The 26,722-nt window shown below is 39.7% G+C and overlaps 1 protein-coding gene across 3 annotated transcripts; it reads right to left on the bottom strand.

The window, feature by feature from the left end:
* Positions 1-4,194: 4,194 nt before the first annotated feature.
* Positions 4,195-19,531, bottom strand: SNTN (sentan, cilia apical structure protein). Of its 3 annotated transcripts, none has more exons than XM_037829147.1 (5): positions 19,401-19,531; positions 17,412-17,446; positions 8,403-8,542; positions 7,122-7,194; positions 4,195-5,027 (listed from the first exon to the last, which is right to left on the bottom strand). In XM_037829147.1, exons 1-5 carry the CDS (start codon positions 19,508-19,510, stop codon positions 4,987-4,989), a joined length of 399 nt encoding a protein of 132 aa, XP_037685075.1. In that variant the 5' UTR covers positions 19,511-19,531; the 3' UTR covers positions 4,195-4,986. The 3 variants fall into 3 exon arrangements, with proteins under 3 accessions (XP_037685075.1, XP_037685074.1, XP_037685076.1); XM_037829148.1 differs by lacking the exon at positions 4,195-5,027 and adding an exon at positions 5,335-5,366; XM_037829146.1 differs by lacking the exon at positions 7,122-7,194.
* Between the last annotated feature and the right edge of the window lie 7,191 nt (positions 19,532-26,722).

Raw genomic sequence — 26,722 nt, 5'->3', positions numbered from 1 at the left:
CACAGAGTTCTATTTGAGGAATGCCAAATGGCTCTCCAGGACCCAGCTGGTACTGCTCTCTCTCGCACTGTGTCTGAAATGTGCAGCTATTTTTGTTGAGTTATGATATTATTGCTCACAACCAAGTCTAATATTAAAACAAAACTAACAATGCCCTCAGGGAGGGCAGGAATGTCTCAAACTCCTTAAATCAGCCAGTGATGTGACTTTGGGAAAATCAAAGCCTCTCTGTGTTTAAGTTTCCTCATCTGTAAAATGGTAATAATAATAGTACTGTTCCAGTTTGCTAATGCTGCCATTTTGCAAAACACCAGAAATAGATTGGCTGTTTTACATATATATATATAGTTACAAAGTCACAGTCTGAAGGCCATTAAATGTGCAAGGTAAGGCATCAATAATAGAGTACCTTCACTGGAGAAAGGCCATGGGCATCTGGAAAACCTCTGTTAGCTGGAAAGGCACGTGGCTGGTGTCTTCTTGCTCCCAGGTTGTTTCAAAGTGGTGTTCTCCAAAATGTTGGTATCAGCTTTCAACAGCCATTAAAATGTCTGCCTCAGCTGCAGCTGCAAACTCCTTCTGACTGAGCTTTTATAGGGCTCCAGTTAACTTATCAAGACCTATGCTGAATGGGCAGGACCACACCTCCATGGAAATTATCTAATCAGAGTTATCACCTACAGTTGGGTGGATCACATCTCCTTGGAAACAACCTAATCCAAAGGTTCCAACCTAATCAACACTAATATGTCTGCCCACACAAGATTGCATCAAAGAACATGGGGTTTTAGGGGACATAATACATCCAAACCAGCACAAGTACATACCTCATAGGGGTGTTATGGGGTTTAAATGAGTTAATATTTGTAAAGACCCTAGAACAGTGCCTGGTACATAGTATGACACCTTTCTGGGAACAAAAAAAAAAGAGAAGGAAAGAAAAGAACTTTGCTCTGTTCTTTCACTCAACTCTGTGAAACAGTTCAAAGCAGGAAGGCCTTGAAAGCTGGAATGTCCTTTAATCTCTTTTTTTCTTTTGTAAGGTAATTAAATGTGACTGGCTCTGTAAAACATGCTTCCTGTTGGAAGGATGATAGAGGATAAAATTTGGGGGTCTCTCTTACATCGTATAAAATTGAAAGTTCTGCCAGTCAATTAGTCTCTGTACAATAGTTGGTAGGATATATATGTATATATATAAAGTCATGTTTATTTAAGTAAAATTTACAAACAGTAAAAATTACTATTTTTAGTACAAAGTTCTAAGAGTTTAACAAATGCATATAACTACTACAAAAATCAAGATAAAGGACATTTCCATCCCCTCTAAATGTTCCCTCTAGCCCATTTGTTGACTTCCAACCCACAGCCCTGGAAACCACTTATTTGTTTTTTCTTTCCCCCTACTGTTTTTTTTTTTTTTTAAATTGAGATTGTTCTGATACCATACAACTATCCCAAGACCCAAAGTGTACAATCAATTGCCCACGGCACCACCATACAGCTGTGCATCCATCAACACAATTTATTTTTTTTTCAATTTTTTAGAACATTTTCACTACTCCAGAAAAGAAATAAAGACCAAAAAAAAGGAAACTCAGATCCTCCCATACCCCTAACCATGCCCCCCTCCATTACCGATTCATAGTTTTGGTATAGTACATTTGTTACTGTTGATGAAAGAATGTTAAAATACTACTAACTGTAGTATATAGTTTGTAATAGGTATATATTTTTCCCCTATATGCCTCTCTATTATTAACTTCTAGTTATAGTGACATACATTTGTTCTAGTTCGTGAGAGAGATTTCTAATATTTATACAGTTAATCATGGACATTGTCCACCACAAGATTCACTATTTTATACATTCCCATCTTTTAACCTCCAACTTTCCTTCTGGTGACATGCGTGACTCTGAGCTTACCCTTTCCACCACCTTCACACCCCTTTTAGCACCGTTAGTTATTCTCATTACATGCTACCATCACCCCCGTCCATTTCCAAATATTTAAGTTCACCCTAGTTGAACATTCTGCTCATAATAAGCAACCGCTCCCCATTCTTTAGCCTCATTCTATATTCTGGTAATTTATATCTCATGTGTATGAGTTCACATATTATAATTAGTTTATATTAGTGAGACTCTGCAATGTTTGCCTTTATGTGTCTGTCTTATTTCACTCAATATAGTGCCCTCAGGCTTTCTTCATCAACCCATTTCTTTTAAGATGGTTTTGTTCAAAGACTATACATTCTGTCCTAAGTAAACAATCGTTGGTTCCCTGTATAGTCACGTACTTATGTATTGAGCACCATCGCCACTCTCTATGTAAGGACATTTCTTCCACAAAGAAGGAGGAAGAGTCAAAGAAGGCAGAGAGGCAAAAGAAAAAAGAGAAAGAGAGAAAACAAACAAACAAAAAAACTTGATAGCTAGAAGGTGACAAAAGGAAAGATAGCATTAACCTAAAGTAGAGTAAAGACTCAGACAACATCACCAATGCCTGGAGTCCCATACCCTTCCCCTATTCCCCCTCCCCCTCATATGCATTTGGCTTTGGTATATTGCTTTTGTTACATTAAAGGAAGCATATTACAATGTTTCTGTTAATTCTAGCCTCTAATTTGCATTGATTGTATTTTCCCCCCACTCCCAACCTATTTTTAACACCTTGCAATGCTGCCATTCATTTGTTCTACCTCATATAAAAACATATTTGTACCTTTTATTACAATCGTTGAGCATCCTAGGTTTCCCTGAGTTACACAGTCCCAGTCTTTATCGTTCCTCTTTTGTTCTAGTGTCCCACATGATCCCAGCCTTCCTCTTTCAACCATATTCACAGTCATCTTTGTTCAGTGTACTTACATTGCTGTGCTACTATCTCCCAAAATTGTTTTCCAAATCTCTCACTCCTGTCTTTTCCTTTCTGTCTGCAGTGCTTCCTTTAGTGTTTCCTGTGGTACAGGTTTCTTGTTCACAAATTCTGTCATTGTCTGTTTGTCAAAGAATATTTTAAGCTTTCCCTCATATCTGACGGATAGTTTTGCCAGATGTAGGATTCTTGGCTGGTGGTTTTTCTCTTTCGGTATCTTAAATATATCACCCCACTTCCTTCTTGCCTCCATTGTTTCTATTGAGAAATCCACACATAGTCTTATCAAGCTTCCTTTGTATGTGATAGATTGTTTCTCTCTTGCTGCTTTCAGGATTCTCTCTTTATCTTTGATGTTTGATAATCTGATTATTAAGTGTCTTGGTGTAGGCCTATTCAGATCTATTCTGTTTGGGGTACGCTGCGCTTCTTGGATCCGTAATTTTATGTCGTTCATAAGAGATGGGAAATTTTCATTGATTATTTCCTCTATTATTGCTTCTGCCCCTTTTCCCTTCTCTTCTCCTTCTGGGACACCAATGACACGTAAATTCTTGCTTTTCGTTTTGTCTTTAAGTTCCCAGAGACAATGCTCATATTTTTCCATTCTTTTCTCTATCTGTTCTTTTGTGTGTAGGCTTTCAGGTGCCTTGTTCTCCAGTTCCTGAGTGTTTTCTTCTGCCTCTTGAGTTCTGCTGTTGCATGTTTCCAGTGTGTCTTTCATCTCTTGTGTTGTGTCTTTCATTTCCATAGATTCTGCCAGTTGGCTTTTTGAACTTTCAATTTCTACATTATGTACATTCTGTGTTTTCATTATACGGTTCATCTCTTTTGCCATATCTTCCCTAAACTTTTTGAATTCACTTATTAGTTGTTTCAATTCCTGCATCACAGTTGGAGTGCAAGTTTGTCCCCCTGAATGGGCCATAACCTCATTTTTCTTGGTGTAGGTTATAGTTTTCTGTTGTCTAGGCATGGTTTCCTTGGTTACCCCAATCAGGCCTCCCCAGACCAGAATGGGCTAAGGTCCCAGAAGGAAGAAATATTCAGTATCCGGTTTCCCTGAGGGTGTGTCTTAGAAAATTGGTACACCCTCTAATGTGAGCAGTTCACACTTGCTAATGAAAACCCCAGTTGGAGCTCAGCTGAGCTATATTCGCTTGCTGGGAGAAAGCTTCTCTCTGGCACCGCAAGGCTTTGTAGCTTGGGCTGTGGGAGAGGGGTCTCCCCATTTGGATCTGCAGTTTTTATTTACAGATTTTATGCTGTGATCTCAGGCATTCCTCCCAATTCAGGTTGTTGTATGATGAGTGGATGGTACCGTTTGTCCCCCGAAGTTATTTTGGATTATTTACTAGCTGTTTCTGTTTTTTTTTTCAGTTGTTCCAGGGGGACTACTTAGCTTCCACTCCTCTCTATGCCGCCATCTTAGATCACCCCCCTACTGTTTTGCCATTTATTGAATGTCAGTGAGACTTCTCTAACCTCTGAGCCCAGGTCAGGTAAGAGGCTCTTTTAGCATCCTGTAGCCCTTATCCCAATTATAGTTACATATGCAATTGATTTATAAGGTGTTCATTATCCATCTCTTATGCTAAATTGTAAGATCCATGAGGGAAGGGACTGTCTGGACAATTCATCACTTTATCCCCAGTATTGCCTTTCATAAAGTAAGACTCAACAAATACTGTTGAATGCATGAGTGAGGGAGCTCTAGGTCACTTCTGACTCTGCAAAAGCAATTTGCCAATCAGTGGTATAAAATCTATCAGATCGCAAAGCACCCAGGGACAATATAATTCTAACATTACTGAAGAGCATAATTAAGCTTTTAGAATAATATTGGGTCTGAATAGTAGAAATCAGAAACAAACCAGGCAATTCCAGATGCTTCATCATGTATTCAATTAATTGAAAATAAGATGGAAAACTCTAATCATTTAACACCATCTTTTGCCTCTATTTTGTCTAACTATGTTTTTAAAGCTGTTTATTTCATAATTTTTACACTCCATATATTTTGCAGCAGATCGGACATTACAGAGATGCTTAAGAGCAAGATCATGAAATCCTCAAAATCAAGCTTATTTTCTGTGTGCTCATCAAGTTCAGAAAGGATCGCTCTGTATTTGGGTTTGGTTTCTTGTCCCTGTGAGAATAAGGAAGAATTAGTAAAAATTACTTTCATTGTACCACCTTGGGTCTAAGATAATAAGAAATAGTAAATGTATTATTAACAATAACATGTCAAATTGCTACCAGTCAAGCACTGTATTAAATACTTTCATGGGTTATTTCCTTTTATCCTCACAGTAACCTTATTAAATATGTATTATCACTATCCCCATTTTACAAATGCAGTGTCAGAAACTCAGTGAGAATTAAGTAACTTGCCCCAACTTAGGCAGCTACTGGTGTGGGGCCAAGATTCATACCTTGTCACCTCAGTCCAGATCCCATGCTCTTCATTGCTAAGCTCTTTGCCTTTCTGTGAACACAAACATTGTTGTGTTTTCAAAATAAAATCTCTTTGTTATAGGGGTTGCCCACTGTGTGCTCATCTGACCACTAAGATTATCCAGAAATATGGAATAAAATACCGAAAAGAAAGCATGGGCTTGGGAAGACTGTTTAGCAGTTAGCTTAGTCATAAATCAACCCAAGTTCATAATCTTCATAAACATTCAAATTCAAGGAAAAAAGTAACAATAGAATATAATTGGAGAAGCTTTTCAGTTTCAAAATAGGGCTTGAGAAATACCTTTCCAAGTGGCATTAAAAACATTACGGTTATTTGATTCATTGTTGTACTCAGCTAGTTAAACCAAAAATACCCATGTGATAGCTGTAAAAAATAATAATTAAAAAAATCATGGTAATGACTAAGGCACTTTGGAATGATGATACATTCCTCTTATAGGCTTAATTCATTTTTGTTTCTCTTGGCTGCTCTCTTCAAAGGGTCACCATTCCAGTGAGGAAGAAGGGAGCTCTGCACACTTCTGTCCAAGGGAGCTGAATGCTGTATGAAAGGGTCAGATTCCAAGACAATGGGTGTAGATTTTTCTCTTTTTTCCCCTCTTCTGCATAGTACAAGCTCAGGGAACTAACTGAGGTTCAGTCTTCTGAGGCATGACCAGCCATCTTGTTTTTGTATCTTCTGAGCAGTGCGTGTAGGTGCTTCATCTTATTACGTCTGACTAGTTATAGAGTGTTGAGAAGCCAAGCATCATGTTTGGGTTTAGAGGAATGGAGATGTTCCCCTTAGAACCCAGGCCTCAGCCAAAAGAAAAGGTCCAGCTCAGTTTACCATAGAACTCTGCACTGGGGTTTTAGGAAAAAGCCCAGTTAGTAATGAAGTGGGTCTCTGCTGTCTTTTCCATTGACTCAGGCACTTCTACCCGCCTTGGGGGGGCTCACAGAAGCTGGAGGTTGTCCAAAGCAGCATCCAGGCATTACTTTGCACACTTGCTGAGTAACTTAGACTATCACCATTGATACTGAGGATGCCCTGGGATGAGCTGTCCCTGCAAGTCCTGTGAGTGATGGCTCTGCTTTCTCGTGTCTCTCATCTTGAATAAGGCAGCCTGGGTCCATCTGCTGCTAGAGAGATTTGGAAATTAGCTGCCTTTCCTGGGTTTAGCCTGCACTTAGGGACACGAAGCAGAAGGTTTCTTTACTAATTACTTTCATTTTAATTGTTTTCCTCTGGTGTTCTCAGAGGGGTGATGAATTAAATGAGGTGCTTCATCTTCTAGGTCCTCATTTTCATACTTGTTATCAGCTTGCTGAGCATTTGCCAGGCCACCAGGTAAGGGGTCCATTTTCCTTCTGGGATATGTTATTTCTTTTGGCCCCTGATGCAGGCAAATATTATTGGATCTATTCACCCATCTTTTTTTTGAAGACTCCCCAAAGCTTTTTACTGAGTCTCAAGTTCCACCTGATATTTCTAGTTGAAAAAAGTAGCTTTTCTTAAAGAAGTGTTTCAAAAGTAATATGTTTAGTATAAAACATTTAGAAAATATATTTTGAAAAAGAAGATGGTAAAAATAACCCCTAACCTCATCACCCAAAGATAGCTAACTATTATTGACATCTCTCTTTAGTTATTTTCCTATGTATCACACTGCAGCGACACACACATACACAAATTAATATAGTTGTCTCTTTAATATCTGAGGACACATATAGAAGATTCAATATGTCTGTCGCCTCTTAAATTTTTTCTTGTTCTACCTACCAATAAATATTGGTGTTTCTAAGCGCTGCAAGAGGCCTCCTTTTTTCTTGGATATCTTCCCTATGAATACAATCTGGTAGAATATAAGGCAATTTTAGGTAATACATGAATAAACATTAAAAAAGAATAGTAATCTATTTTTTATCATTGGTTTCTACTTTTACCAACTGAAATTTACATTTATAACAGTGATAAACTGTGCTTATAAAATAAATTTATTTAAATACAGAGTTAACTTTAAAAACTTCTAAGTAAATTATAGTACTGGATGTAGGCAGATATGGAGAAAATATTTAAGGTGGTATACAAATGACTGGAGTGTGAGAAATATACCTCTAGGTGATTTCGCTCACTCGCTTCAGATCAGTGACCATTTATTTATTTACTTATTTACTTATTCTTCAGTCTTCCTCTTCTTTGGGAATGGGACCATGCCCATTTTCTTTCCTAAATCAGAAACTAGGGGATCATTCTTTGCTCCCGCATATCCTTCAACTCTCACAAGTATTCAATTAACAGTTTCTGTTCATTCTACCCACCAAATGTCTCTCCTATTTGTCTGTTTCCCTCCATCTTCGCTACCCTACTCGAAGCCTTCATCATCTTTGTTTGGATTACTTCCCATATTACCCACTTCTTCCTTGTCCACCTCACCCCACACTGCAATCTGTTGCCCATGGTGCAGCTGGTATAAAAACTAATCCTGGGCTTAGAAACCATTCTCGGTTCTCTCCTGCCTTCAAGTTATGCCTCTGTAAGATGTGGCTTCTGCCCACCTCCTCAGCTTCATCTCTTGTCACTTTCCAGGTTCCTTCCCCTCCTTGCCAGCTACTGGCCTTCTAAGTCTTCACGCACACCTGCCTCAGGGCCTTGGCACATGCCATTCCCTCTGCTTGGAATTACATCACTCTCACTCCCCCTTGTCCTGCTAGCTCCTGCTCATTCTTCAGATCTCAGCCATACCTTAATTTTTCAGGAGCCCATATTTGACCACCTGCCCAGGATAGTCCCTTTGTTATACTCTCTCATTGCATCATCTACTTTTTCAAAGTCCTTTAAATATTTTAAATTACTTTCTCAGAATATCTTTTTTCTCTGTTGGATTGTTAGTTTGTTCATTGTATTAACCTCAGTGGCCACTCACTGCCCAGCATATGGCAAGAGCTCAAGAGCATTTGTTGAATGGAACAACATCATGGTGATTTTTAACCGGATTTGTGGGCCCTTTGGGCCAACCATTATGGCATAGCCCTGTTTCTTCACATGTGTTAATCTCCTTACCTCAGTGAAATTCCTAAATTGGGTTTGCAGCAGATTTTTGGCAGTGGCTTTTCCAAGTTTACCATCAGGGTCTGAAGAGTTTCTGAAAATCAGAGCAATGGTGACCATGGCTTTTTCCAGATCTGAGCCTTTCCCCAGAGCTGAGAGAAGAAATGCAGAAAAATGCATCCTAGGTTAGAAATAACCCTTTTACAGACTTGGGGCTGTATCTCCCAAGGGGGCCTGTGGGGAACAGGGTTGGAAGGTGTGTCTCTCAACCTGTCCTTGGGTTCTTCGTCTCCCTTCTGGGAGTGGGACATGGGAGTATCTGATGATGGCCCTTTAAACAATGAAGAACAAAAGTTCCTTTTGTAATAATTAGAATTAGTAGGACTGAGGTGAGATTTATAGCTTGCTTGCCTTGTGACCTTGGGAAAACACTTCCCCTCCCTAAGCCTTGGTTTTCTGATCTGTAACTTCATTCACAAATGTTTATGGAAAACCTACTATGTGTTAAGCCCAGTCCTGGCATTAGGGGTACTTCATTGAATAAACAAAGTCCTGCTCTTGTGAAGTTTATATTCTACATCTATCACAGCATCACTCAACAGCAGAATGAGATCCAGGAGAAGCTTTTTCATCAAATGATGGCTAAGGTATCTCTTTGACCCATGACCCAAACACAATGATATCCTAGTCGGCTTCTCCGGTTTAAACTCCTTGAAAGGGCTTAACTAGATACAACCTGTTGCAGTGGGTAATGCCCAGTGAACCCAGAGACCTCTCACACTCATGTTCTCTTGGTACCCAATCCTTCCCCTTTTATGGAACCTAACACACTTTGCAGTTATTATATATTTAACTACCTTTCTCCCCATCTAGAATGCAGGCTCCATTAAGTCAGGGATCATATCTTTTTATCTTATATTTCTTATCACTGTATTCCCAGTGTCCAGCACAAACGTCCACTACAGAGCAGGTGCTAATAAATCTTGTTGACCAAATGAATATGAAGAAAGTAAAGAAAAGAAATGTAAACTCCTACGACTTTCAGTCCATGTCACATGTAACAGTCATAGTTTTGAAGAATGCAATGGGTCAGAACAATGTGATTTTTGTATCGAGACCTAACCGTGGACTGGGTACTCTCCTGAGGAGCTCAGCACACAGAGGGACCTGAACAGATACCGTCTCTGCCCTCATATTATCTTACAATCAAATGGAGAGATAAATAATAATCAAGAGAATTATATATGGGTATGGGTATATATATATATATATATATATATATATATATATATATTTGTTTAATCTGTTTGTAATTATCTCTCCATATATATTTGTGTATGTATATGTATACATTATACATATTTGAAACTTGTAATGTATGTGGCAGAGAGTGCAGAGTTAGAAAATCACAGAGTGGGTCAGGGAGGAAAACTACTAGATAGGTTATCTGGGAGACCATATGAGTAGGGACCTATAGGATGAGAAGGAGCTAGCCATGTGCAAGAGTGGGGTGTCAGGGTGGGTTTAGGGCTTTGCTGAGTGTTCTAAGCTTAGGGAGCAGGTAAATGTGAAGGCTCTGAGATGAGAAGTCTGACATGTTAGGGAGCTTGAAAAAGATAGTTGTGGCCAGAATCTATAAGCTGGAAGAATGTCTGTAGGAAAAGTAGATAGGGCCTGGATTGTGCAGGGTTTATAGGCCCAGGGAAGGAATCTGAATTTCCTTTGAAGTGTAAAGAGAAGGCATTGAAGGGTTTTAAGTTTCTAATTCATTGATTAAAGGTGGGAGATAAGGACAAGGGTTAAGAGAAAAGTAGGAATGAATGAAGGGAGGGAGTATGTGGGCTCCCTTAGTTTTCACTTTCTCTGTGCAGAGCCCAGTCTGAGTTGTGACATTATAATTTTTGTGTATATAAATACCAGACAAAGCATTGTAATCAATGTATGGACATCTCCCTGTTGCGTGAGGAAATGAGTGCCCTCCTCACCCCCCCATGCCATTTCACCCCCCGTTTAGCCTGAAGCTTGACTCCTTTGGACTTTCTTGTCTTGCTCATCTGAATGGCCCTTCTCTTTGCTCCTTGGTATCAGCTTATCAGCTCCAACCTAAAGCAAGTCAAGGACATATGTGTAAGCAGCAATTTGACTGGAAAAGAAGAATGGATCTGACATTTATTGAGCACCTGTTATGTGCCAGACACTTTACATAGATTGCATATTTAATTGTAGTAACAACAATGGGAATTATAATACCATTCAAAATTTTATTGTACTTTAAAAATTTATTTTGAAGTAATTATAGATTTACAGGAAGTTGTAAAGAAATGTACAAGAGGATCCTGTGCACCCTACACCAGCCTCCCCCATATTAACATCTTGCATAACTGGAATATAATATGGAAACCAGGAAATTGACATTGAAACAATCCACAGAGCTTGTTCAGATTTTACCAATTATATATGCACTCATTTGTGCAAGTATGTGTGTATTTCTGTACAATTTTACCACATGTAGCTTCATGTAGCTTCATGTAGCTAGTACTACAATCAAGATACAGAATAGTACCAACACCACAAGACCCCATTGTGCTGCTCCTTTATAGTCACATTGACCCTTTTCACTCCCCATCCCTAGCCCCTGGAGATCACTAGCTCCATCTCTATATGTTATTTTATGGATTTTATATAAATGGAGTCACAATACATAATTTTTGAGATTGGCTTTTCATTCAGCATAATGCCCTTGAAGTTCATTCAAGTTGTTGCATGTATTGTTTATTGATGATTTGTTCCCTTTTACTGCTGAGTATTCCATGATATGGACGTACCACAGTTTGTTTAATCATTCACCTATTGTAGAACATCTGGGTCATCTCCAGTTTTCACTATTATGAATAAGACTGCCATGAACATTTCCCATTCCCATCAGCAGTGTATGAGTGATCCAGTATCCCCATCCTTGCCAGCATTTGGTGTTAAGTGTTTTTTCTATTTTTAGCCATTCTGATAGGTGTGTGGTGATGTCTCAATGTGGTTTTAATTTGTATTTCTTAATGGCTAATAATGTTGAACAATTTTTCATGTGTTTATTTGTCATCTGTAAATCTTTGATGAAATTTATGTTTATATTCATTAATGTCTTTTGCCAATTTTCTAATTGGAATTTTTTAAATGCTGAGTTTTGAGAATTCTTTATATATTCTTAAATTTTTTTTTCTCTAATAGAGAAGTTGTGGTTTTACAGAACAAACATGCATAAAGTAGAGGATTCCCATATACTACCCTATTATTAACACCTTGCATTGGTGTGGTAAGTTTGTTACAACTGATGAAAGCACATTTTAATAATTGTACTATTAACTATAGTCTATGGTTTAACTTAGGGTTCAATGTTTGTGTTGGGCAGTTCCATGGATAGTTTTTTTTTTAATGTTTATTCTATTACCATATACACAACCTGAAACTTCCCCTTTTTATCACATTCAGATATATATTTCAGTGCTGTTAGTTACATTCACAATGTTGTGCTACCATCACCACCAACCATTATTAAAATTTATATATTCTCTATATATTTCCTTTGTAGGTGTTCCAGTTTGCTAATGCTGCCATTATGCAAAATACCAGAAATGGCTTTTTTTAAAAGGGGATTTATTAGGTTACAAAATTACAGTTCTAAGGCCATAAAAGTGTCTGAAACTAAAGCATCAACAAAAAAATACCTTCACTGAAGAATGGCTGATGGTATCCAGAACACCTCTGCTGGATGGGAAGGCACGTGGCTGGCGTCCACTAGTCCTTTACTCCTGGGTTGTGTTGCTTTCAGCTTCTGATTCCAGTGGCTTTCTCTCTAAGCATCTGGGAGTCCTCTTTTAGCTTCTCCAGGGTGAACTCTGGGCTTCACCTCTTAGCTTCGCATCTCCAAATGTCCTTCTGTTTGCATCTCCAAGCATCTCTTAGCGTCGTTGCCTGTGTTTGTATGTTTTCTCCTAATCTCTCTTAAGGGACTCCAGTGATCTAATTAAGACCCAACCTGAATGGGTGGGCCCACACCTCCATGGAAGTGTCTAATCAAAATGTTTCATCTACAGTTGGGTGAGTCACTTCTCCATGGAAACAACCCAATTCAAATATCCCACAAGATTGGAATAAAACATAGCTTTTGTGGGGGACATAATGTGTCCAAACCCACACAGTAGGATATGTGATTGCAAATATTTTCTCCCTCTCTGTAAATTATGTTTTCATCCTCTTGTTGGATTCTTCTGTAGAGAAAAGTTTTTAATTTTGATAAGGTCCAATTTTTTTCTAAACATGTTATGTTTTACATTTAAGCCTGTCATCATTTTGAGTTAATTTTTGTATAAAGTGTGAGTTTTAGGTAGAGGTTAATTTTTTGTTGCCTATGGATTACCAATTACTCAGCACCATTTTTGAAAAGGCTATCCTTCCCCCACTGAATTGCTTTCCCATCTTTGTCAAAAATAGGTTGGACATACTTGTGTTTATTTTTGGTTTGTCTATTCTGTTCCATATCTAAGTATTTATCCCTCTACCAATACCACCTGTCTTGATTACTGTAGCTATACAATAAGACTTAACATCAGGGAGAGCGATTCCTGCCACTTTATTCTTCTTTTTCAAAATTGTTTTGGCTATTGTAGGGCCTTTCCTTTTCATATAAAGTTTAGAATAAGCTTGTCTGTCTACAAAAAACTTTGCTGAAATTTTGATAGGAATTGCTTTAAATCTACATGTCAGTTTGGGAAGAATTCATATCTTTATTAGGAGAGCTTGTCTCTCCATTATTATACCATTTTATACCTGAAGACAGGAAGGAATCTTGCTGACGACAAGCAATAGTAGGTGGAAGTGTTGGAATTTGAATCCATATCAAAAGAATTAGTCTCATGAAGACAGGGATTTGTTTTTGCCTGTCTTGTTTTCTATTGAATCCTCAGCACTTAGAACAGTGACTAGTACGTGATAGGTGCCAAACAAATATTTATTGAACGAATGGCTTCAAAACCTGTGTTCTTTGCTTCTTACTTCCTGCTTTACTTGTTACTTCTGATTCACAGCTTGTTCTTGCCTTTGACTCATGCTTTACATTTCCAACTCCTGAATGCTTGCCTAGTAGCTGACCCTTCATCTAGTCCACACCTCCAGTCTCAGAAAATTCCCTGATTCTTTTTTTTTTTTGGTGACTCTTTCTCATCAATAATTAACTGCCTCTTCCCTCTACCTTTGCCACACTCAAGGATCCCACATTTAGAGCTGGAACTCTTCTCAATGGCCTAACATTTTTCTGCTCATGAAAACACAAGGAGATGGGCATATTTCTTTTAGCTCATGGTCTGCCTTTCCTGGGGAGGGGTGGGTAGAGGTGGAGAGGGTATGTTTGTAGTGGTAGAGAGATATGGCTCAGGTGTTTCATTTTTTAATTGTGGTTGTCTTGATTTTAAGAGACTGAAGAATAACGTCTATTTATAACTTCTATTTGCTTCTTTAAGAAGCAAATTGCTTGGATGACGCAAAATTAATTCCTTAGGAGTTAAATATTCCTTCTGTAATTTTGATGGTTGGTTTATTAATTAATAGTAAAGAATAATTAGCTAGGGCTTTAGTTTGAGTGGATCTGCTGGGTCTGAGATTTTTCCTGGAGGTCAGTAGCCACTTGCTTTCCTGAGTATCCCCTGCTGGTGAGGAAGGAGTGGATTTTCAACTGTGACTAGCTTGAAATAATGATAGACACCTTCCTTGTTAACTATGTGCTAGGAGCTTTTCAATCATAAGCTTATTTAATCTGCAGCAAAATCCATGGCGGTGGGAACTATTTGTGTCTCAGTTGAACGTGTTGGAAACTGATGCATGGAGAGAGTAAGAATCTTAAGGTCACATTGCTAGAAGTGGCAGAGGAAGGATTTGAAGTTTTGTATGACTCCAAAGCCCATGGAAAGAGCTGCCATCTTGGAATCTCCTTGGAAGGGCATCCCCATGGAAGCTCGGAATCCAGACATTTTTCCAACCCTCTGATGAAGTTTGGGTCTAACTGCACACTGGATCCCCATCCATCAGGACTAGCCACTTTCTCTTCCCCTTTTTCTCTTTAAAAAGACAGCATTTATTTTTGAATATAAAATAGCATATGCTCATGGTAAAAATGGAACTAGGAAACATTAAAAATAAAAGATAGTGAGGACCTCTGGTTATCCTATCAACACTGAAGATATTTTGTGAGTTGTTTTGGTTTCCTGTTTTTATGGTTGGGTTCTTCCCTTAATAAAATCAGCAGGTTGCCTCTTAACTCCTGCCCTGTCTGCCTCACAGAGTTATGAGGGAGTATTTGAGAGCATATTATAAGAGCTAAGTGCTATTAAAAATTCAAGGGATTGATATTTCTCTTCTGGCTTCTTTTACTGGCTCTCTTGCCTCTGGAATGGGGGTGGAGGAGAGGGCAGTAAGCCAAGCCTCTTCACGTCCTCCCCTCCTGCTATTCCTCAGCTCATTTTTTTTTAACTTTAGTAATACTGAACTGTGTGCTGTTTCCTACACACTCTATTCATCCAACAAGTATTTACTGGCAAGTATTTAATGTCAGGCTCTGTTCTAGTTCTGGGGATGGAACAGGGAACGACATCAAAGAGAATAATCCCTCCGTTGTGGAGCTTGCGTTCTGGAGGGCAATAGTGATGAATGCCCATGGAGCTCCTACTCCACACGCTAGCCACTCCTCCCTCCGTGGCGGCAACAGGCTTCAACTCGTTTAATTCTTACATCCGTCCTCTGAGGTGGGTACCAGTGTATCAGCCCTGTTTCACAGATGAAGAAACTGAGGTCCAGAGAGGTTAAGTGGCTTGCTCAAGGTCACACCACTGATCTGGTTCTTCACTGTGATGCACACTGCTTCCTGCTGTTGTTTTCCAGGCAGCAAGCTGTTCTGTAGAATCGTTAACCCCCATTGGGCTACATGTTCCCCTCTTGCCCTTCTATACTACACCGAATGTAACCCTTTCATAGCCTTCACACTGAAACACTCCGTTTACTTTGTCTAAATTACCTTCCAGCTTAGCGCTGGAAGGTTCACATGAAAAGAAATATAATGAGAAACACAATGGTCATTTCCTAGTAGCTACACTAAAAAAGTAAAAACAAACAAAAATCCCAGTGAAATTAATTTTAATAATATATTTTATTTAACATATTATATAAAATATTATCATTTCAATATGTAATCAGTATAAACACATTTTTGAGATGTTGCATTTTTTCCTCTGCTAAGTCTTTTGAATAATATGTATATTTTACACTTAACTACACATTTCAACTTGAATGAACCACGTTTCAAGTGCTCAGTAGCTACATGTAGCTAGTGGCTACAATGTTGAACAGTGTGTTCTAGGCTGTTTTGCCTGAGGCTGTTTATTGTATCGGATTCATCTTTGCATTCCTTTCCAGTCCCTGGCATCTTGGAGACCTCAGTATGTAAGTGTTGAACTGAGTTGACTTGAACTTCAGAACAATTTTCTGTCTTTCCCTCCTCATCCGTCCTGGGACATGGAACACTAATAATTAAACATTTGATCTACTGAGATCCTGACACTTTGTTGAAATAAAAATATGACTCTTAATATAGCAAGTTGCCAGACTCACCTCATTTTAGAACACTGCTGGATATTAGTTAGCTTTGCAAATAAAAAAGTGAAGGCCTAGAGGACAGAAGTGGTTTGCCCAACCTCATGTAGGTAATGTTCGGCAGAGCTAAAAACAAGATCCCTGCTCTCTTCTTTCTAGGCTAATGATTTTTCCAATACTCCAGTACTTCTCAACTTCTCTACAGTGAAGCTACTCTGAATGACACAGGTGAACATGTATGCAACCCCCTTCTTGCCCCCAGGAGGACAAGGGCATTACCCCAAGTAGCTGCTAGAGAAAACGTAGGCTTATTTTGATTTCTACTCCAAGATCTATTCATGTCTGATTTTGATTAATTAATATTTAAAATTACTTACCATAGAATAAAACTCATATTCTGGGAAGACAAACCATGTTTATCCTGTGGTTTCTTAAGGCTTTGGAATAATAGGACCCAACAGCCCAATTTAGGGAAGATGTGGGGGAGTAGGGGTGGGGGTAGGGAGTGGCAGGATGGGGCAAAAGAGTTAAAATCCTCCATCACCTTCCAGAGGGGAAAAGTTGTGTTAGAAATGTGATGGGAGCAGTTATCAAAAGTAAATGAAATTGTGTTAATTGTGAAACAGAAATCACAGGTCTCTCCATGTAGTAATAGTGTAAAAGTAATAGTATTTTTATCAAGATGAAGATTTACTGAAATAAAAATATAATGTATGTTAAACTGTCTCTTATGGAGAGTTTGGCCAGTTCTCTAGTAGGAAAAACAATGGCAAAATAGTAATGTCCTGGCTGAGTGTTTTTGGAAAATGGACAGCAGTCTGTGCTTATTACTCTGTAAACATTCTGAGCCACACATTTTGGAACAAGGTAAAGATCCAAGTATATGAGTACTTTTTCCCTTATCTTGCTATTTCCATGGCAATGTTATTAGTGCTAAAGATATTTTATCCAGCAGATTGAATTCTGGGGGAGGTAGTTACACTTTGGAAGTTGGCCACACAGGGTGTCCACTCAATCAACAGAAACCAATGGGAATTGATGCATCTTGAGTTCCACTAGACCTCCATGAGTCAGACACTCATGATCCTGCTCTAGACATACTGAAGATGGTGCCCATGGGCAGGCAACTGAGCCCAGGGGAGGAACACTGAATTAGGAACCAGGAGATCCATGCTGCCATCTTGGTTCTGGGCTGTCTCAGTTTAGGCAAGTGAATTCCTATCACTGGACCTCAGTTCCCAAATATTTACAAGAACATCATGAATGTGAGATGATTTATCCACAAATTCCCTTATGTCCCTGGCACTCTGATATACTATTATTTTTAAATCTTGACATGCCATCATACAGTAGGAGAAGCACATACATCTCAATCACCCCATGCCTTACCTTTTATTGAAGCCAGTTGTTTGGATATTGACATGCTGCCAAGAAAATCAAAGAAACATAATGATTATGGGAGTTTGGGTATTGATATCACCATCTAAAGTAAAGCAACATAGTGAATTAAAAATTAATTTATTCTTGCATTCAATAAATATTCATTGAGCATCGTAGTGGAGCATCCAGCTATCTACCAAAACCCTTTCTCCCCTTGCCATGTGGTAAAGATGTGCATGACCCATGGCTGGCCAGCTAGCTTACATAACCCAGCCTCCCTTGCAGTTATGTGACCATGTAGTTAGATTCCCTGCAGTAGAATGGAAGTGCAAGGGAAGTGAACACCTTCCATGTAATCTCTGTCAAGCTCTCTCTCACACTGAGCAGACTGATATGGAAGTTATCAGGGAGACTTTGGAAACCCCATGTTGAAGATGGCAGGGCCTCCATCAGCCTAGGTCTCTACATGGCTGCAAGGAGTAAAGTTGCCACATGAACTGTCACATGAATAAGAAAACAAAAGCTTATTGCTCTGCAAACCACTGAGGTTTTGTCCTACCTCCCTAAGAATCTAGGTACTAGGCTGGGGGTGGGGATGCATTAGTCAATGTTAGGGAGATGTTCTCTGCCTTCTTGGGACTTAGAGTCTAGTGCAGAAGACTGATATTAGACAAGAAATTCAATAAAAAGTGATGGCACAGCACATGCATGGGGTAGAGAAGGACTAACCCCAATGACAGGTCAGGTTAATGACACTTTATCTGAGCCTAATGAATTGGTAGGTGAAGGAGGAGGAAGAGTATCCAAGCAGAGGGAACAGTGTGTGCTGAGGCCCTGATGTGGGAGAAAGCATGGCATGATTGAAGAACCAAAGGGAGTACAGTGTGGCTGGAGAAGGACAGAGCTATGGTGAAGAGAGCCAGGGCAAGAGCCTTGGAGGCCTTTTGGAGGACATACCCTGTTAACCTAAAGGCATTGGGAGGTAAGGGAATGGCATGATCAGATTTGAATTTTTGAAAATTATTTCACCTGCTACATCAGAAATAGACTGGAAAGAGGCCTGATTGGAGGCAGGGAGTTGAATATTGCCCCTTTAAAAAAGGAAAATCAAAGTTTGCTCGATATTTTAATGCCTCATGGCTGGGTGGTTTTGAGAAAGCTACTAAGAGTAATAGAATGTGGACACGCTTTTGAAAACCCTAAAAGGAACTTTGGGGTTGGAGATGTGATTTGGCACCGACTAGCTGAGGGATTGACTCTTCTGGGGGTCTCCTTTTTCTCATCTGTAGAATCTGGAAGCCGGACCCTATGACACTGGACCCTTTTGGTCTTCCTGGTGAACTCCTCTTTGGTTTCTAAAACTCTGCACCATTATCATCTCCTTCATAGGATGGATTGCTCTGCCTCTTTAACGTCTTTACTTTTTGTACACATGCACTTGCAATATGATACATATTACTTTTTCTTGCCATTATCTACTTTCTGTCTTTTCCCATTAGTCCAGGAGACCCCTCAGAGCAAGAGCTATGCAGTTTATCTCCATATCTCCCACCCCCAGCCTAGAAGAGGACCTAGCACTTGTTAAGTAGCTAAAAAAATGTTTTCAAACTAAAGTAGTTCTCCTAAACAAAATTACATGGGAAAGAACATTTATGATTCAATATATGTAATTTTACCTGTTTGAATGATATGAAACAATTTCCTTCTTTTGTGGATAATTTGAAAAAAATATGCTATAAAGTTAACATCGTTACCAATTTTGATTTACAAATATTTCTCAAGAGTCAATCAAATATATTTGTGTTAATTGCATCCTCTTTTCTGTCCGCAGTCAAAACTCCAAGTTAGCTCCCTTTAATTCAGTTTAAAGCTGGATTGGACTGGGTAAGAGACAGCAAACTTGCAAGATCTTGGCTATCAAGCAGCTTATATGAACTCTTTGAAATACATTTGCAAGCTTAAATGAAACTCAGTAAAGGAGAGCCAAGTGCCACTGACCTTTTGGGCATTTTCCTAGGTGCAAAGGTGGATGTTGGGGCTGCAGAAGGATGGGGCTCCCCTTCTGAGTGGAGCACTTGGTCCCCGGTACTGTGTGTACAGCCACACATACTTTGCACTCCTGTTGTGTGTCGACCCTTCCTAAGCAACAGTCACTTCCCCACTGTTACTATCGTCATTTACTCCATAACAACCAGACAACAGCACTTTTAGAAGAGCCTTTTCCCACTGTTATTACATGTAGACATTCATTCATTCACTCAGCAAATATTTGAGCGCCTACTTCATGGAAAGCCTACACAGGGCGCTGGGGACACAATAGTGAGCAAATTAAGACATGGAACCAGGTTTTAGGGACCTTCGTGAGGATAACTGATACTATTTGATTAATCACCCAAAACTTGCATCTATTGAACAGTACTATTAAGGGGAGGTGATATGAGATTGGCATTAGCCAGGGAGGTCAGTGAGGCATCTGTGGGAAAGTGATGCTTGAAGATGAGTAGGAGTTAACAAGGTGAGAGGGGAAGGGACCCTTATTGTTGGCAGAAGGAATCTCTCTACTAAACCTTGCAGCAAGAGGGAGTATAGTGATCAGGAGGGACTGAAAGAGGGCCATTGTGGCTGGACCAGAGAGTCGAGGGTGTGTGTGGTTCAAGCTGAGGCTGAAGAGGAGCCATGGTGGTTAGATCGTGCAAAAACTTGCATGGCCGTGGAATGGATTTTTTACTCTATCTCAAAAGAATGGGAAAACATTTATGGGTTTTAAGGAAGGAGGTTAATAGAATTAGATTTAAATTTTGGAAGGATCACTCTGGCTTCAGTGTGAATAACGGGCTGGTGAGGTGGACAGAGTAAATGCAGGAGGAGTGGTGAGACGGCTTAGAGTTTTCTGTAAACGTGGATGACATGTTGACTTAGTCAAATGAGTGTGTTTCAGGGAAGACATGCCCAACGATTGCTTATCGCTTAAGTTGTGGAGTTGATAGGGGAGAGGGGATAGAAATCTCAAGGGAAGCTAAGAACAGCCACTGGCCACCTGGGATACTGTGATCTTACCACTGCATCACTGGTATGACCATGTCACTTTCTTGGTGCCTGCTTCTCTGAATGGGTATTCTTTTCTCTCTTCCCTCTACCTCCTAAGTTCCTTAGCCTTGAAACTTAGAAAAGAGAGATTTTGATTGGCATGGCTAATTACTGTGGACCACACCAGACAGAGTCACAATGCCAGACTACCCCAAAGGTTGCCAGCCAATAAAATTATCTCTCCTAATGCAGGGGTATTCGCCTACCCCACCTCCATGGTTGCTAACATGACCACAGACATAGGGGACTGGTGGTTTGATGGGTTGAGCCCTCTACCATAAGTTTTACCCTTGGGAAGACGGTTGCTGCAAAGGAGAGGCTAGGCCTCCCTGTATTTGTGCCTAAGAGTCTCCTCCTGAATGCCTCTTTGTTGCTCAGATGTGGCCCTCTCTCTCTGGCTAAGCCAACTTGAAAGGTGAAATCACTGCCCTCCCCCCTACGTGGGATCAGACACCCAGGGAAGTGAATCTCCCTGGCAACGTGGAATATGACTCCCAGGGAGGAATGTAGACCTGGCACCGTGGGACGGAGAACATCTTCTTGACCAAAAGGGGGATGTGAAAGGAAATGAAATAAGCTTCAGTGGCAGAGAGATTCCAAAAGGAGCCGAGAGGTCACTCTGGTGGGCACTCTTATGCACACTTTAGACAACCCTTTTTAGGTTCTAAAGAATTGGGGTAGCTGGTGGTGGATACCTGAAACTATCAAACTACAACCCAGAACCCATGAATCTCGAAGACAGTTGTATAAAAATGTAGCTTATGAGGGGTGACAATGGGATTGGGAAAGCCATAAGGACCAAACACCACTTTGTCTAGTTTATGGATGGATGTGTAGAAAAGTAGGGGAGGGAAACAGACAGACAAAGGTACCCAGTGTTCTTTTTTACTTCAATTGCTCTTTTTCACTCTAATTATTATTCTTGTTATTTTTGTGTGTGTGCTAATGAAGGTGTCAGGGATTGATTTAGGTGATGAATGTACAACTATGTAATGGTACTGTAAACAATCGAAAGTACAATTTGTTTTGTATGACTGCGTGGTATGTGAATATATCTCAATAAAATGATGATTTAAAAAAAATAAAAAAAAAAAAAAAAAAAAAAAAAAAAAAAAAATTATCTCTCCTGAGTCAAACTCACTGCTTAGGTTAAAACTTAGAGTTGGTTCCCTTAGCACAGAGCTTGAGAGTAGGTTTCCCAGAATCTGGATTTTTAACAAGCACTCCTGGCGATCTGATGTTGACCAATGGGTAACTGTTGTTAGTGGTTACAGAGGGAGGCTCTTGAGTAGAAAGATCTGAGTTCAGATTCTGACTCTGCCACTTACTAGCTGTGTTACTTGGGATACGATCTTTAAAATTGCTAGCCCTCTTTTCTCATCTATGAAGTAGTATTTTGTATTTATTATGAAATCTAATAAGTCCAATGGACTTATTGTGAAGATTGGATGAATTAATGTTGGTGAAGCACTCAGCACAGTGTTTGATTCAAAGTAAGCAATCAATAAATAACCAATCAATCTAACATGTAAAAGATGATGTTAGAGATGACAACATCATTGAGGTCGTGGCAGGACACAGGGAATTCAGCTCAGATGGAGACATGCCAGAGATTTTAACGAAAGGATTATTCAGAGGGTGGTGGACAGAGTCAGCAAACTGAAAATGACTGCTGAGGCCCCGAGAGATTGGCAACAATGAGAAGCTGTTTCCACCCTTGGACCTGAAGGGTGAGGGAGGAAAAGAAGTATTATGGAGCCCAGTGAGGGTGGATTCTTGGAGCAGGGGCCACTTGACTGAAGCTACTATTCGAGGGAGGCAGCCTCTGCTAGACATGCAGCCAAAAAGAAATGCCCAGGCTCCGATCTCCAGCCTGTGCCTATGCTGGCTCAAATCAATAAGGAACCCAGCAGCACGGGCTCCTGGGATATGGATACTGAAGGAATCAGCCTCCTATGGCGCAAAGAGGAACAGAGAATGGAATGGATAGGAGGGGGGTCAAATGGGCAAGAACCATGATGATGATGCAAACAAAATATTGGGCATCTGAGGTTTGAACGATAACCTTCTCATTATGATTGAGTTAAAGCTGGCATTCTCAGAAAGGGATAGCAGCTAGCAGCATCTACAGACAATTCAGGTGGTAACATTATGGAGCATTTTGGCTGTTTTCACCCTGTGTTGAACCTCCTAGTAAAAATATTTTAAAAAATCCCTTTTTCCACCTGGCCTTTTGGCAATGTGAGGCTACAGTTTGAGTGTCCAGATGTGAGCATCAGTTTGGGGAAAGGAAATGTGTGGATGATGAGGGGTTGGACAAATGACTCCATGTGGATTTATTTACAAGCATGCAAGGCCACCTGCCTGAAGGTAACCATGCCAGGACTCTTGTATGTCGGCCCAGCAGGCTGCAGGTAGCTGAAGATTAGCATAGTATTAATATTAGTAGTGATTGGGGTTTGGTGAACTGTTTGAGAAAAAAATGCCATCATAGGGAAATGTTTTTACTAGGTTTCTGCTCATGTGTCAGTCTACTTTCCTGCTTCCCATTCAGTAGTAATTGAATAGCAGGTAATAGGAGTGAGAGTCTAAGAGATTTGCCTTTGATGGTTTGACTTGTTCCTTTCTCTGGTGCTCTAAGTTCTTAGCTAGGGGTTCTGGAAGCTCAAGGACTCCATAAATAATTTTTTTGGTGGTAGTGGTGGATTTCGGAACATCTTAGAATTAAGCGCAGTTTTTCACTTGTGTGCATTTCCCTGGCTGATTCTGGAAGTGGCCTATAACCACTGTAGGAGTCATTGTTGTAGGCAAATGCCATCAAGCTGGTCATTATTTTCTTTTTTGAAAATAACTTATACCACTCCCAACACAAGAGGGTCAGTGTGTGCATACGTTAGTTTCTGACTCAGTTAATAAGATTGCTAACATGTATGCTTTGAGTAGTACTATGCAACGTGTTTGTATAGCAAAGAATTTGGCTTCTAAAAAGAGGTCTGGCCTTTGTCCAATCTCTTGGACAGTAACATTTACATCCTTGGAATATCCCATGAAAGGAGCGTCTTTTGTTTTGCATCATGGGCCCCAGACCACGTCTGATAGTTTATACTAAGGACTCAGAGTAGGGCCAGCCACACCAGTAGTTTGAGGGTGGAGGCTGGTACACCAGTAAGAGCAACCATATGATTAGGGGGTTGGGATTTTGAGCCACCTCATAAGAGACCTATCTCTGGGGAGGAGAGTGGGACTGGAGACCAAGCTCAACCACATGGGCATTGGTTTAGTCAATTATGCCTACATAACAAAACAACCTAAAAACTCTGGACACCCGATGCTCAGGAGAGCCCCACAGTTGGTAATGCACATTGATGTTCGGGGAGAGTGATGTGTTCTTATTCCATGGAGAGGACATGGAACTTTTGCATTTGAGGCCCTCCCAGACCTCCTTCCAATGCATCTTTTCTTATCTGTATCCTTTTCACTATAATAAATGTGTAATCACAAGTATAGAGTTTTCTTGGGTTCTGTGTCTTTCTAGCCAATTACTGAATCTGAGGGGGTGGTGAGGACCGCTGAATTTGTTGTCAGTTGGTGAGAAGTGTGGGTGCTTTGGGAACCCCTGAACTTGTGGTTGGCGTCTGAAGGGAGGACATTCTCCTAAACCCGTGGTGCACGGCCCAACTCTGGGAAGAGTCAGAATTGCATTGCAGTTGGTGTCAGAGTTATGGCAGTGGTTTATAAATATGCCATTTTATCCTCACAAGAACCATGAGAAATAGGAATTGTCATGTTTACAAATGACAAAATTGAAGCTTTGAGGGATTAAATTACTTATCCAAGGTCCTATAGCTAATAAGTGGATGACTCTAGATTCAAACCTAAGGCTGTGGGGTTTCAAACTTGGTGCTCTTTTTATTACATCATGTTGCCTCTTATGTATTATTTTATCATTAAAATTAGAGCTGCAGTTCTTTTTATTCCTAAGCTGACACATTACAACTTTCTGTAAATCCTATGAGAAGACTTACAGAATTCTCTAGTCAAAATTAACCTCTATATCCCTAAAGAACATTTTACCTCTATTTAAGCAACTCATTTCCCTTGGGTATTTATCTAGAGTGAAATTGTTGAGTTTGGGGTAGATTAGGTTTAAATTTTATTAGAAACTGCTTAAATTCATAATTAGTTATGATTTGCCTTCTCTCCTTATTAAAGGGTGAAAATAATAAACAAACAAACAAACAAACATTAGATTTAAAACCCACTAAATGCCCAGCATTGCACTATGCACTTCACATGCATCCTCTTGTTCAATTCTTAAAATGCTCTTTGGGAGGACACTATTATTATATTTGCATTGTGCAGATGTTTATACAGATAAGAAAGAGCTTGCCCAAGGACATACACCTAATAAGTAGAGAATCAAACTCAGATGTTTCCAACTCCAAGGATCAAGCTTTCAACCACCACCCATGGGCAGGAACTATGTCTCCCTCATCTTTGTATCTTCCTCTGATTGTCTAGATTTAAGCTTATGAAATGTCTATGAAATTCAATGTTTGTTCAATACTGTGCAACCCAAAATCTGGAGTGTGATGTCATCTGGGGAAAGCTGGGTTTACCTTTGGTTCTGGGAGATCCACAGTGTCCATGACTCATGCCCTGCATCAGAGGACCCTGAGAATGAAATGGAATCCCCAATGAGAGGGAGTCATGCCCGATGAAGGAGATGACAGGGGTGAAAAGTGTGATCTGCACATAGTTGACCCTTAAAAACTATTCATTCAAACATACTCCAGTTTATGTATCCATTCTCCCATTGATGGATATTTGGGTTGTTTCCAGTTTGGGACTATTATGAATAAAGCGTCTAAGAACATTTTTCTACACTTTTTTTTTTTTTTTTTTTGAGGGCACGTGTACTCATTTCTTTTGGGTATATATCTAGGTGCAGAATTGCTGAGTCACAGGGTAGGCCATGTTTAATTTTATTAGAAACTGCCAAAGAGTTTTCCAAAAAAGTTATGCCATTTTACACTCTCACTAATAATCTATGGGAGTGCCAATCGTTCCACAACCTCAGCAACACTGACACTTTCAGTTTCTTTAAACTTTATTCATTGTGGTATCACATTATGGTTTTGATTTGTATTTCCTTGATAATTAATGATATTGAGTATCTTTTCATATGCTTACTGGTTGTTATATTATCTTCTTTGGAATATTATTCAGCAATTAAAAAAACAAACTACAATACATTCAACAATATGAATAAACTGTAAAACGAGACACACAAAAACATATGCTGTATGACTCCATTTGTATGAAGTTCAACAACAGGCAAAACCAATCTATGATGATAGAAGTCAGGTTAGTGATTACCTCTAGAGGGGATATGGATTGTGGAGCAGCATCTGGGGTGATGAAAGTGTTTTATATTTTGATCTGATGCGTCTTAATCACGTGGGTGTATACATACATAAAAAATTTTTACTTCAATGAGGTTTGTTTTTAAATTTTTGCAAAATAAATTCATTTTAACAATGGATTTAAGGATGCTAGGATGACCTCAGTTTCAGGCCACTGTCAAGGACGGGGTTGCTCATACTCTCCCCCCAAACACCTCTCTGGCTTCCCAGCTAAGGGGAGAATAAGCCCTACTCACTGGTCCTCTATTTGTTCAATGTTATTTTTGTGTTTTCTTCTTCAAAGCAAGATTGTACCCCTTAGTCCACTCCGTAGTCTCAGGAACTTATTTCTCCAACTAAATATATCCTCAATTCTATTACTAAAGATGTGCCTTTCCTTTCCATGGGTGCTTGATAGGAATAATCTAATTTGCTGAGTTCTTTTTCAATTTTGTTGCCACAAACTCAGTTGAATAAACTACAAGGTTGTGCTCCAGGCATTGGGATGACTTGTATTGATTTTTTTCTGAGGCCTAATCTAATCCTGTTACTCTACAGCCAGTTCTGCTCTTTTTCTGCAGTAAAAAGAGACAAGAAACTTACTTTATTTCCTGCTGAGAGAGTATCTTATGGAGCCAGGCAAGGCTACTCTAGCATTTAGATGGCAGTGTCACTGTGGTCCCTGGCACTGGCTCTGGATTCCTGCCACTCCTGTTTTCTTGGTTGATCTTGCCAGGTTTGTGAAGCTGGTAAGAAAGGACAATGGCACCTACTTATAACTAGATCTTCTTTACTTAGCCATAATTATACATAAGAAACAAGGTCATT

The sequence above is a fragment of the Choloepus didactylus genome, chromosome 1 (assembly GCF_015220235.1).
Source record: "Choloepus didactylus isolate mChoDid1 chromosome 1, mChoDid1.pri, whole genome shotgun sequence".
NCBI classification, from domain to species: domain Eukaryota; kingdom Metazoa; phylum Chordata; class Mammalia; order Pilosa; family Megalonychidae; genus Choloepus; species Choloepus didactylus.
This window is presented reverse-complemented; position numbering and strand designations above follow the sequence as displayed.